This window comes from Podarcis melisellensis, assembly GCF_964234715.1.
Source record: "Podarcis melisellensis genome assembly, chromosome: 6".
NCBI classification, from domain to species: Eukaryota; Metazoa; Chordata; class Lepidosauria; order Squamata; family Lacertidae; genus Podarcis; species Podarcis melisellensis.
The window spans coordinates 49,717,280-49,729,789 of NC_138538.1; the positions used below are offsets into that span (position 1 = coordinate 49,717,280).

Below are 12,510 nucleotides of genomic sequence, written 5' to 3' on the forward strand. Positions count from 1 at the left end.
TTTCAAAGCCCTTGGCCATTGGGATTCAAGGCAGGGGGCGCTCGGCTAGCCTGCTCACGGACAGCCTCACCTGCATCAGCGAGTCCCCTTCTGAGCGCAACACGCAAAACACGGCATAGATAGGGATGCAGATGACCGACGAGAGCGCCATAAGGAAACCGATAGAGATGGCCCAGGTGGGGTACACATAGGTATTGTAGGAGATCGGTCGGTACTGGATCACTGTGAACACGAGGATGAACTGAGGAGAGAGGGGAAAGAAGACTGAGTGATACAAAGCCCAAGGGGAGCAAGGGGGGGTGGCATCAGGCAACTGGCCTAATTCCACACCCTCCTGTCCTCCTTCATACTGGTTACGCTTATACCCAATGTTACACTCACTGCATCTTTGGGAACCCCTCTTGCCTCTGCAGATGTGGTTCTTCCTCATTGGTATTTCCCTTGTCTTCTTCCTTGGCACTGTTCTCTCCTGTACTGGTGCGCTACCTAACGTCTCCCCCCTCCCCCAACTCATATGTGAGTGGCTGTTCACAATCCTCTCCCTCCCATTCTAGCCCTCTCTCACTGGGAGTGTTCTCGTCACACACTCACAAATATGATAACAGGAGAGATGAATCTCCAGCAGATTTGGAAGAAGATGGGTGGTGGGAAGCCCAGCATCATCTCAATGTCCTTGAAGTAGTTCCGGTGCCCTGTGTGAAGCAGAGGCAAAGGGTGGTCAGAGGAGTGGCATGAGCCAGGGATGTTGTAACTGGGCACTAGGGCCAGTTGCAGGTTTCCATGGGCCCTGTTGTATGTAGTAGGGTGTCTGTGGGACTCCACGTTGTAGATTGTGCACTTTCTCTTCCCACCCCACATCATGATTCCACAGATTTTCCCTGCTTTGACAGAGGAAGCAGAGCACCAGATAGGTTCCAACTGCTTCATGGGAAAGGACCTGGATGAGACAACGGAGCTGAACCCTTGCACACAGCCAGTTCCAGGGTTGTGTTTCTTATGTGGGGTGGGAACTGGGCCCTCTAGTGGGCCAACTTCCACAGACAGCTAGGAGATACCCTTGTACTTTCCCACAATGCCCTTGGGTGCCTGATGTAGCTCTAGGGCACTGTGGGAAATGCAAAGACTTTCCCAGCTGGATAAACAGCTGTTTACAAGAGTATCCACTCCTTGGGGTTTTAATTGTATTTATTGTTATTGTGTTTTTAATTGCTTTTAATTATTTTAAGTGTACATTGCCTTAAGACCAGTGGTTTAAGAAGGTGATCAATAAATTGTGGTGATGGGAGTGGTGGTGGTGGTGATGATATAGTGCTGCCTGCAGTCCCAGCTGAAAGGCATAGAGGATCCAGAGCAGCCATCAGCATTGGTGGGCCAAGAAATAATACCGAGGCCTCAGCAGTTGTCCAAGATTCCAGATGCTGACACCAGGCCTTGCTCTTGCACAGTTTATTTTCCTAGCAACAAGCATTTCTCTCACTGTCGAATGGGAAATCAGGCCAGCATCTTGGACCTCAGCAAGTGCCTCACCAAACTGACCATTGGTAGAAGCCTTGTTGGACATGTTATCTTCAACAGAATCCGTATCGCCCTGCCTGAGTGACGTTACTCCTATATGGATTTGGGGACTAGGGAAAACATTGCCTTCATCGTTAGTCTGGAGAAACTAATCTATGGTGAAGGTTTCACAAGCCAAGAATGAGCAGAGGGTTTCAATTTCCCTAACAATCCTGGGTTCCTATCTGTCAGTCACACTGCAGACAGCAGGAAGATGTCTTGGTAGTCTTGACTACCAGTGAAAGGTTTTGTTGGACTGTGGAATACCCTGCCCAATTCTGATTGGGAATGCTAGTCGCTGCCCAGCTTATTCCTGACATAGCTTCTAAAAAGGACGAAGTGCAAACGGCCCATATCTTGACTCGCTACCCCAGAAGAAGCTTCCAGGCAACTCTCAGGATACTTACCATAGATGTACATGATAGAGACACACATGATGCACGAAATAACGACAAGTGAAAAGCTTGCTGCATAGTTGTCCATTAACAACAGCCAATAGATGCCAGCCTGGAGAATGGAGGGAAGGAAAGCTGTCAGTATGGGCAACACCTATTGCCTTCAGCTCAGTAAGGGCTGATTTCCCTAAGAATGCCCCCTCTCCCTGTGCCCCATACCTGTGTAGTGAGTGGAACCCCTAGAAGAAAGCCCACTACAGCCACACCTAGAGTCACAAAGGTTTTCCGACGGATGATCCACTCATTTCCTATTTCATCCACAATGGCTGTGACCAGAGTCTCCAGGAGGCAGAACTAAGGAGAGAATTGACCAAGGAGAAACAGGACGTGAGGAATATTGAGATGGCTCCAACCTCTCCATCCACCCCCTTTAGCAACAGGGCCTGCTGCCTTCCTCCTCCACCTGAACCAGTTCTAATACACTTTCAGGGCGAGGATCTGGACTGTTTGAGATGTGGCCCGCAGCCTGTGATCAAAGATGCTTTCTTTGTTCTTTGGGACAACGTGGGCACAAATAACATTTTATATAACACCATTCTTATCTGTTCTTATTTTATCTGTAAGCCACATTGAGTCCCTGTCAGGGTAAAAGCTGTGATATAAATAAATGCATGAGGATGATAATAATAATAATTAAAAAAAAACAACTTTTTTGTCTGCAGTAGGGATAGCCAAAGAGATACCTTTCAGATGTTGTTAGATTACAATTCTTACTATCGTTGACCATTGGCCATGTCACACGGGGCGGATGGGAAATTTGTAGTCCAAAACATCTGGATGCAACCAGCTTGGCTACCTATCCCTAGTCCCTAAGCATGTGACTCAGCTCGTCCTTGCTCTACCCAGTCTGGAAAAAGGAGAATTCATTTCTGATGCAGTGCCCTGGGTGATTTCTGTCAAACCCTCCATCACCCAGTTCTGCAATGCCTCAGACACCAGTGCCCACTCTCACATATCCAGCCCTCCATTACTAAAGCACTCAAGTGCCCCAATTGCAAATGTGTCTGTTCTACATAGGTGCCCATAACCTCTCTCCCGCCCCACAATATCTGATGGGTCAATTTCCATGATTACCTGTGTTCCCAGCCCCAGCAGGATGAGCATGAAGAAGAAGAGAACAGACCAAAGGGGCGAGATAGGAAGTAGTGTCAGTGCCTCTGGATATGCCACGAAGGCCAAGCCAGGACCATGGTCAGCCACCTTGGAAACATCCACACCTAGATGATTGGCCATGAAACCAAGGATGGAGAAGATGACGAAGCCTGCATAGACACTTGTGGCGCAGTTGGTGATGCTGATGATGATGCTGTCCCTGTTGGAAGTGGGAGGACATGTCACATTATGAGACACCAAGGAAAGGGTCAAAGAATGAGCCTTGGAGGTGGAGAGAAGGAGAGATTACTTCAGCCATGAAAAAAATCATCGAATGAAGGAGGAAAAGGTCAAGCGAATGGTTTCATGGTATCTCATGTACTTTGTATTTCCTAAAGCTAAGCGCTTCTAGCTCTCAACAATATCACCAGAGACCCTCTGTAGAGCCCCAGATAAGCAGCTCTGATTTATGGAGGAACAAAAAAGCGTAAGACACAAAATTTAAATTTTAAAATGAGTAGGGAAAATCACCTCTTACTTCCCTTAACAAAGTGTGGCTGACATATGTATGAGGTAACTAGTCCACCGTGTTTAATTCTGAACATATCGCCTATATTAGGGGTAGCTAATCTGTGGCCCTTGGAGTACATAATCCCTGACCACTGGCCATGCTGGCTGGGGCTGATGGGAGCTGGTGGTCAACAACGTCTGGAGGACCACAGGTTAGCCACCTTGCCCTATATGTTTTGTTAAGGCTCTGGTGATGAAATCAAGTCCCTAGACTTCATGGTTTCATGGAACAACTTGAAAATGGGCAGCATCTAAAATTGAGCACCTCAAAATGGAAGGGGCGCACCTCCCTATAGACACCTTCCAGAGACAAGAACTATGCCACGCCAACAAATAGTTTCAACATCCTTTCGGGATTGCTTATAGAATGAATCTTACCTGTAGCAGTTGTTGTGGAACTTGTTATATGATGCCATGGTGATAAGTCCACCCCAGGCACAGCCCAATGAATAGAAGATCTGGGAAGCCGCATCTCCCCATACCTATGAAAGACAAGGAAAGGGCATTACCAGCACAGCTCCTTGCCTAGTTTACACAAGCCCCCAAACTCCTATGGTAAGGAGGGGAGGGGAAGAGGTGGTGTGATCATGAAATCCCAGAGATCATGTCCCAGGGGCAACAGCTCAAGCCTACCAGGCTTTCCACACAAGTACCTTTGCATCAAGAATTTTGTCCCACTGCGGTGTCAAGTAGTACATGATCCCGGTAACGGCTCCTTCAAGGGTTATCCCCCGCACAAATAAGATTGTCAGCACCACGTACGGGAAGGTTGCCGTGAAATACACAACCTGGGAGTCAATAGGAAAGTTGGATGAGAACATTAGAAGAGTCAGCTGGATCAGGCCAATGGCATCCTGTCCAGTGTTCTGTTGTCACTGCGGCCACTCAGATGCTTGTGGGAAACCTTCAAGTAGGACCCAAGCACAAGAGCACTCTACCTGCCTATGGTTTCCAGCAACTGGACAAAGATGTCTTCTTCCCCAGAAAACTTAGTTTCATCACTGTGTCAGTCGCAACAGGCTTGCAACTTAACTTTTACTCCCCGTCCCGCTCTTAAGGAAAACTTGCCACTGTTGCTACTGCTATTGTTGAATGTTTCTTTAGTACAACGTTTCTCAAACTTGCATCTCCAGCTGTTGTTGGACTATAGTTCCCATCATCTCAGACCACTGGTCCTGCTAGCTAGGGATGGTGGGAGTTGTAGGCCAACAGCAGCAGGAGACCCAAGTGAGGAACACTGCTTTAGTACCAACAGTCTGTTAGGCAGCATGATTTTTCTGCCTATATCATGAATCCGTGTCCCCTGCTTAGTCAAGGTCTAAGCACTGGGCACACAGCTCAGCCTCTTCCTAAGGATCTAGAAGGGCAATTCTGAAGTAAACGTTTCTCACAAGCAACTTGTTAGGCCTGCATAAGAGAGGAGGGGTAGACTGTTCATAGGCATTGGGTAGGCCATGTTGGAGGGCCAGAGAGGTCATTGTGCTTTGGGTTTCCATGGAGAAGTTAGAAGAGAAGGAACACTACTTGCTTTTCCTGAGGACTTGACACCCTTGATGAGGCAGAGGAAGACGACGACCCAAGAGACGCCCAGACAACCCAGAAGAGGGAGCCGTACTTCGCCCAGGTTCCCAATGTCATCCGACAGCTTCAGCACATACCGCCTGGGGTAGAAGACAGCAGCACAAACCAGAGTTCATATGTGCTCCAGAAAACACACCCCAACTAATCTGCACCTGCCCAACCTGCCCCCACCCAAAGGTCCAACCCCAGACATTAGGGCTGCTGATATTGCCAGGAGTGATAGCCTATTATGTTAAATGCTGGCGTAATGGCCTTATGACATTAGCTGCTTTGATTAAACAGTTGAAAATCGGAGATAGGAACCTGTGCATAAGTAAGTAAGCAAGCAAGCAAGCAAGCAAGCAAGCAAGCAAGCGAGTGAATGCACACAATTTAGCACTAGCCTCAAGGTTTTGGTTATTTCTAGACCACTTGCATCATGAGACTTAGAAAAAGAAAAAAAATATCACAAGCATCTCTCAGATTCCTATGGGAACAGTCCATTTATAACCCTCCTCACAATATAAGAAACATTTTGGGGCCCGACTGGAGCTGAGGTCAATCAGAAGATGAATATAAAAATAATCCTCAACATATATTCTGTTCCAATCTTGTAATTCAAGAGGCAAAATACACAGGATGGTTTTGAACTTTTAAAGTGAAAATGCTGCAGGCTCATATTCACACCTACTATCTCCATCCCTTGGCTCAGCAATAAAGAGCCTGCCTTCTAATTATCCAGATGTGCTTGCCTCTGGCTGCAAATCCTTAGACACTCTCCCATCATTTATGACAAACAAGAGGTTTCCCCACATTCATTCTGATGACCCATGAAACTTTCAGGACAGCTGCATTCAGAACTTCTGTGCTTGGTCCCTATTTGGGGCAACATCTCTCCAATATGCAGCCTCCCTTAGAGACACCCAGTGATCCCAGGTCTGGAGGGTTTTGGTAACATCCTTAACAATTTAGGGAAGGTAAAAATAAGGCCATGATCTCCATCTGGCATATTTGAACTAAGATGTGTCCATGGTGGTCAGCTTGTCGTCTTGTGAGGCAGGCCCTCAGTTCCCGACTGACAAGCTGGTTCCCTCTTCATCCCACACCCATTTGCCCTCCTCCATCATCATCACCTCCAGTATTCCTCACTGGGGCTCGTGCGCTTGGCCGTCTGGTTAAAGAGTTGTGTGAAGTTGAGTGATGACCCAGCTGAGCCATTGGTAACGTCCAACACACCAGCGCAATCAGGTGTGTTCCAGTAGTTGCCGCAGTACGTCCAGGGTAGCACCCGTGTCATTGATGAGAAGAAATAATAGAAGGCGATGCAGATCACAACGTTGTAGTAGATTCCAATGTAGCTGGACACAACCATCATACCATACCCAACACCTGGAGGGAAAGGAAAGCATGAGCACAAGTTGCAAGGGGGAGAGCTCTAAGGCATCTAGGGATGGGAGTTTGCAGCCAAATAAAGTATATGGCCTGTGCAAGTAGGGACACACATACACTGAGGCTGTGGATATAAGGCACAGGCAGACAAACTGCAGCACAATTTGGGCCTGGTTACGCAATTTGTTGATTTATTATTTAACGTGCCAAGATCTCAGCTTTCTGCCTAGTCAGCACTCAGGCCTGCATGCCTGCCCACCCCTTTCACACATTAAGCTGCTGCCTGCCCTCCCTGGTTCACTAACAGCAAAGGCACAACTGCAACAAGGAATGTGGGATGCAGGTGGAGGGAGCACACTGGCTGCACAGATGCTGCATCATGCCCTGCATGGTCTCCTGCACTTACAACACGTGAGACTAAGCATGATGAAAAGGAAGTGGTATTACATGTGCAGTATTACATGTTCTAAATGTTGCTTTTGAACTAATCCTGCCCAGAGATGCCAAAGGTCCACTGCCCCAAAATACTGATTATCTGTCTTAAATTGATTTTGCTCCTAGCAACTCCAGTTGAAATGCAAATACTGTACAGATGTGCGCACAAGTCTCTACCCACACATGGGAAGCAAAGGATGCAGACTGCAAATGTGTTTGTAGCACAATAACCGGACAGAATGTATGCACTGAATGTGCTGCCTCTCACCTTTGAACATGGGGCTAATCCTCCAGACACCAAGGCAGCCCTGGCTAGCAAACTGTCCGAACGAGAGCTCCATGAAGAAGAGGGGGATCCCGCAGAACACCAACATGATGAAGTAGGGGAACATGAAAGCACCTGGAGACAGAAGAGGAAATGAGCACCGGAGAGGAACCATAGTTCAGGGGTAAAGCACATGCTTTGTAGGCAAAAAGGTCCATCTCCAGCATCTCAAGATGAAAAAGCTCAAGATGGGATGTAATATTCATTTGTTGTACTTACATCCCACTTTCCCCTCGTTTAACTCCTCCCCCCGGTGAGGTAGGTTAGGCTCAGAGGCAGTGATTGGCCTAAGGTCACTCAGGGAGCTTCATGGTCAAGTAGTGATTTGAGCCCTGGTTTCCCCCATGTCCAGTCTGAGGCTCTGAACCACTATATCACATCAAGGGAAGACCTCTTCTACCTGGCACACTGGGCTAGATGGACAAATAGTCTTAGTACAAGGCAATTTCCTGTGCTTCAAGCCAGTGGAAAAGGAGCTTCAAAACCCTTAAGAAATGCAGAGATTTCCCCCAAGTGTCATATTCTGGGTGGGGAGAAAGCTGCCCAGAGTGTGGCATGGAATCCCAGTCCTCTCCTGCAGGAGGAGCCCTATACTCACCGGATAGTTGTGTATGAAGCTCCTAGGACACACCTTTGTCTGTGGGGACAAAGTTGCATCCCGGAACTAGCAGGACACAGCACTGCAATTCCCACCACACACAAACACACACACCAGTGCTATGCCAGAGCACTGGGCTTAGTACCGGCTGGGGGCAGGGAATCAGTCCTACCCTGCTATTTGCAACACTGCACACGCTCTAGCCCCAGACAGTGTCAGGGCCAGGACTGTCAGCAAATGCAATGCAGAGTGGGTCCTATCTCTCTTGTGCTGCATGCACCCTTCCCCGGCCAATACTCACCTCCTCCATTGCGATAGCAGAGGTAAGGGAAGCGCCATACATTGCCAAGCCCAACAGCGTAGCCAACGCTCGTGAGAACAAACTCGATCTGGTTGCCCCAGTTGCCACGCTTGAGGTTCTCGTCTCGCTTAGCCGTCTCGCCAGGCACAGCACCATTCTGCCAGAAGAGGACAGTCAGTTATTGCAGGTAGGGGAATGGCAAGAGGGTGGGCGGAGGTAAGTTATCCTATTCCTTCCTTCTGGGTCTCCCCTACTGTCAATCCTGTAAGGTCTTCCCACAAAAAGAGGGGCTTTAGAAGGGGCAACAGGCAGATAACAAAACAAGTCATATGGATGGGGACACACACACACAAACACACACCCTTCTGCAACTTTGGATGCTTGCGCTGCTGGTGGTTTAAAGTCACTCCCCTTCCCCAGCTGGAGGCAAAGCAGGCAGGGGGCGGAGAGTTTGATTATGCTAAGGGGGCTGCTACCCCCTGCCTGCCCAGATGAATAGTCCTGGGTCAGGCTGTAGGGAAGCTGGCAGCTGCAGCCCATACAAAGCAGGCATAAGAGGAGTCAGCACAAAGGAGCCTCTGTGCCTGTTCCCTCTGCCTGCCTACTGATGGAGCACAAGAGGCCACAGGAAAGGCAAGCAGATCCCTTTACCCACTGGCAGGGAAGCTAAGCCCATCAGGGCATCAGAAAAGCCCTGCTGGACCACACCAAGCCCCACCTAACCCAGCATACTGCTTCCATCAGTGGCCAGAACAATTGCTTTGGGAAGCCCACAAGCCAGGAGGGGGGCTTCATGAAGATACCTGTTGATTTGTCCCTGGCACCTGATATTTACAGATTTATCTGAATCATTTATGTCATTACTTCATGAATGAACTCTCCATGTGGAGGTTTCATTTAAGCCAAAGGTTTTCAACCTTCTTGAGTCCATGGCTCCCTTGACCAACTACGTTTTTTCTGTGGCACCCCTGTGGGGCTCAGGAGCCCAGTTATGTCACCCCTTGCTTGCAGAGCTGGCAGCCTCACACACTTTTTTGAACACCCCCCCCCTTGTGGAGTGTTCCCTCAGCCTCCTCTCCGCTCCCCTCTCCTTGGGAGTCCTCCAGGCAGCACCTTAAATTGGGAGGCAGCAGTGGCTGCAGCAGGAGCCGCTGGGCCTACATGGCAGATAGGCTCCCCTTCAGCACAGGGCACTCGGATCCCAGGCAAGCCTTGGAAACAGCAAGAACAAGAAAGGCCAGCGCAGTACCTGCCTGCCTGCCTGGCCTCCCAATTGTCTGTCCATTCCCAACAGCAAGGGCTGGCGGACTGGCTGGCTGGGCTCCCTCATCCACTTGCTTGCTTACTCCGAGGCTGCCTCAGCTCCTGGCAACCAACACCTCCTGGCCAGCCCCACAGGCACCAGTTGCCTGGGGAGCTTGTAGCCAGGGCTCCAACAAACAGCTATGCAAGCCTTTGGGAGGTAGATGTGAAAGGGCATCAGAGGAGGGAGGGAAAGAAAGAGGGACAGAGCCCAGTGTTGCCCGCAGCACCCCTGACCGTCATTCAAGACACCCCAGGGTGCCACAGCACACTGGTTAGAAACCACTGATTTAAGCCATTGTGACCGACTGCTGTTGAGACTTCGCATCCGGTAATTATTTATCGCCCTTTATAAAGCCCTATAAGCCAGTGACCATTACTGTATCCTGTGACAGGGAATGCCCAATGCTAACTATGTTTTGTGTGAAGAAGGAACAGAAATATACTCGTGCTTGTTCCTGGCAATCTCAGGAGGAAAACTGGATCCTCTCTTTGGCTATTGGTAGCTAATTCAGAATATACCCATTGAGCGTACAGTCTATGGATGTTTACATGGCATCACTAAATTGCCCTTTTATAGATGTTAAGTCCCTTTTATACTCACAATAAAAGTGGGGAAATTACTATATCTGACCTGTCAGCCCATAAGTGAGAGCTGTTCTATTAATAACATATAATGGTACACGGACTACAGGCAACTCCCCGTTTGCATGAGGATTGAGTTCCGGGTCATGCGCATGTCAGCGGTCACACGTAAGCCTGTTCCACCCCCACCCCCATCTGGGGCCAAAAACAACATATGCACCAGCAAATTTGGGTTGCACAGTTATAACTTGTGTGACAAGCCAGCTTCTTCCCTGTAAGACTGGAAACTGGTGGGAAGAATACACTAGAGAGTGGAGAGGGTGTGGAGAGAAACACTTGCTTTGACGCAATGTCATCTAATCTCCCCCAAAACAATTCTGAACCAATGGTCATTAAATAGCCAATGTTATCTCCCTGCAAACAAATCAGGGCGAATGCTTAGTAAACAGGTCATCTGGAAGGAAGTGCCCACGGTGTGTCTATCTGTGACAAAGGCTGGTTATTGGCTGTAGTAAAAGGATATCACCAGCAGAGGGAGCCTCAGTCCTCCTTAATCATACCGAGTAAGTTTAAGGTCTGTCAGAGAAAATAAATGATACTAAAAAATCTTGGCCCATCACCCTAGAGTTCCCCTTCCGAATGTGTCCAATGCTAGCCCAAGCCTTAGACAGGCCCCCAGTTTCTCTATCCCCTAAGGGGCAGGGGGGAAAACAGAGGCTACTAGCCGCAGCGTTGACAGAGCCAAGGTCTGAGCTACCTTTGGAACAGTACGACTTCCAAGTGGCTGGAAGCACTCAGCCCCACACAGAAGAAGCCCAAGCACCACACAGGACAGGATGCTGTCATCAAGCGTAGCCGCTTTCCGCAGGACAAAAATGGAGCTTTTGTGCATCTAGCTCCATCCTGGCACCACCAGTTCCCTGTACTGCCCAAGGATAACAATGGCAGCCTTCAGATCAAAGGAACGGGAGATGTGCTGTGTCAACAACAAAGCCTGGCTTCTCCTCCCTTAGAGCGGATGGGGCACATCTGGCCGTGCTCTGGAACAATATTTCTCTGGCGGCTACTGCCTGTACCTTGCCCCTTCCTCCTACTGAGAGATGGGACATCACCTGAAGATGCTTCTAGGTTCAGTTCTCCTGCATGAGACTTAAGTGATCGTTAGTTCGCTTGCCTACGTACTTGAGGGGTAAATCAGAATTTGAAGTAAGTTGGGTCAGCAATTTGCAAAGACTCTCCTCTGTCAACTGCCACTTGTAAAATTATTAACATCTTATTAAGAAAATTTCAGTTATATAGAGAAAATAAAGTGATAAAAGAGAAGGGAGCGAGAGAAGAACAAATAAAAAAGCAAAAAATTAAAATATAAGAAAAGACATAGGATACACTAAATATAATCAGCTATACTACCATACATTATTATATAGATATTACAGTACTATTATTGTCCAAATACATATATGATTATTGATAATCTACTATATTCTGTATAATCTCATTCCAAATGCCAATATATTTCACCTATTATTCATAAGCAATTAAATAAACCATGACAGAGCTGCTTTTTTCCAGTTGAAGGCGTCAATAAGTCAATAAGCGAAGATTGGGAGCAAGGCGATGCAGCTGGCGCATCCTAGAATCCCTTGGTTATACGGATGGATGATCAGCCCTGTGCTAGCAGCTTTTGCATCTTGACTGTTTAAAGCAGGGGCAGGGAAACTTGTGGCCCTCCAGACACTGCAGGGCCGAACTTCCCACCATCCTCAACCAGGGATGCTGCGGTTTGTAGTTCAGCCACAGGTTTCCCCAACCCTGGGTTTAAACCTCCCCAACCCAATGCTGCTGCTTCTCATGAGGGTCTAAAGCATTTCCTTTTATCTTCTGAGAAACTCACATTGGCTCCTGTGGTTTGCACCTCACACCCAGCCAGTGATCCCTCCAGTTGCTGGTGTGTTAGGAAGAGGGTGCTGCAATTGAGTGCTTATGGGATAGGTCAGCTTTACTACAGGAAGGGAGAAAACAGGGTATTGTAAAGAAAAAAGTGGGTGTCCTAGGAAAGGAGCACTTGGCCTCTGTGGACCCTCCCTCCTGTTCATGGCTGGGGATCCAGCAGCAGCCTGCCCCTGCCCCATGTTCCAGGATGCTTTGCTGGGGAGGATGTTGCTCCCTGAGCCCCACTACTTCTCAGGAGCTCTGAGATGAACAGGCTGCCAGCAGGAGTCTTTTGCAGGAGCCTCTCCTGTGGATGCACCTCCTTTGCTCTCCCCCTGGTGCACGCAGCACACTCCACGTAGGCGCACGTGGCTGCCCGCTGATCGCAAACAATTGCTGTGAGCACTCAGCA

The 12,510-nt window shown here is 48.6% G+C and overlaps 1 protein-coding gene across 4 annotated transcripts in view; it reads right to left on the bottom strand.

The window, feature by feature from the left end:
- SLC6A9 (solute carrier family 6 member 9) overlaps positions 1-12,510 on the bottom strand; it is a 53,907-nt gene that overhangs the window by 2,413 nt on the left and 38,984 nt on the right. For all 4 annotated transcript variants that reach the window (XM_081914752.1, XM_081914751.1, XM_081914750.1 and 1 more), the window contains 11 exons: positions 8,280-8,436; positions 7,324-7,455; positions 6,365-6,620; positions 5,200-5,332; positions 4,325-4,459; positions 4,050-4,153; positions 3,084-3,321; positions 2,169-2,303; positions 1,962-2,061; positions 592-692; positions 71-241 (listed from right to left, as the gene is read on the bottom strand). In XM_081914752.1, the coding sequence (XP_081770878.1) occupies positions 71-241; positions 592-692; positions 1,962-2,061; positions 2,169-2,303; positions 3,084-3,321; positions 4,050-4,153; positions 4,325-4,459; positions 5,200-5,332; positions 6,365-6,620; positions 7,324-7,455; positions 8,280-8,436 (1,662 nt within the window). The remainder of the gene's footprint in view (positions 1-70; positions 242-591; positions 693-1,961; positions 2,062-2,168; positions 2,304-3,083; positions 3,322-4,049; positions 4,154-4,324; positions 4,460-5,199; positions 5,333-6,364; positions 6,621-7,323; positions 7,456-8,279; positions 8,437-12,510) is intronic.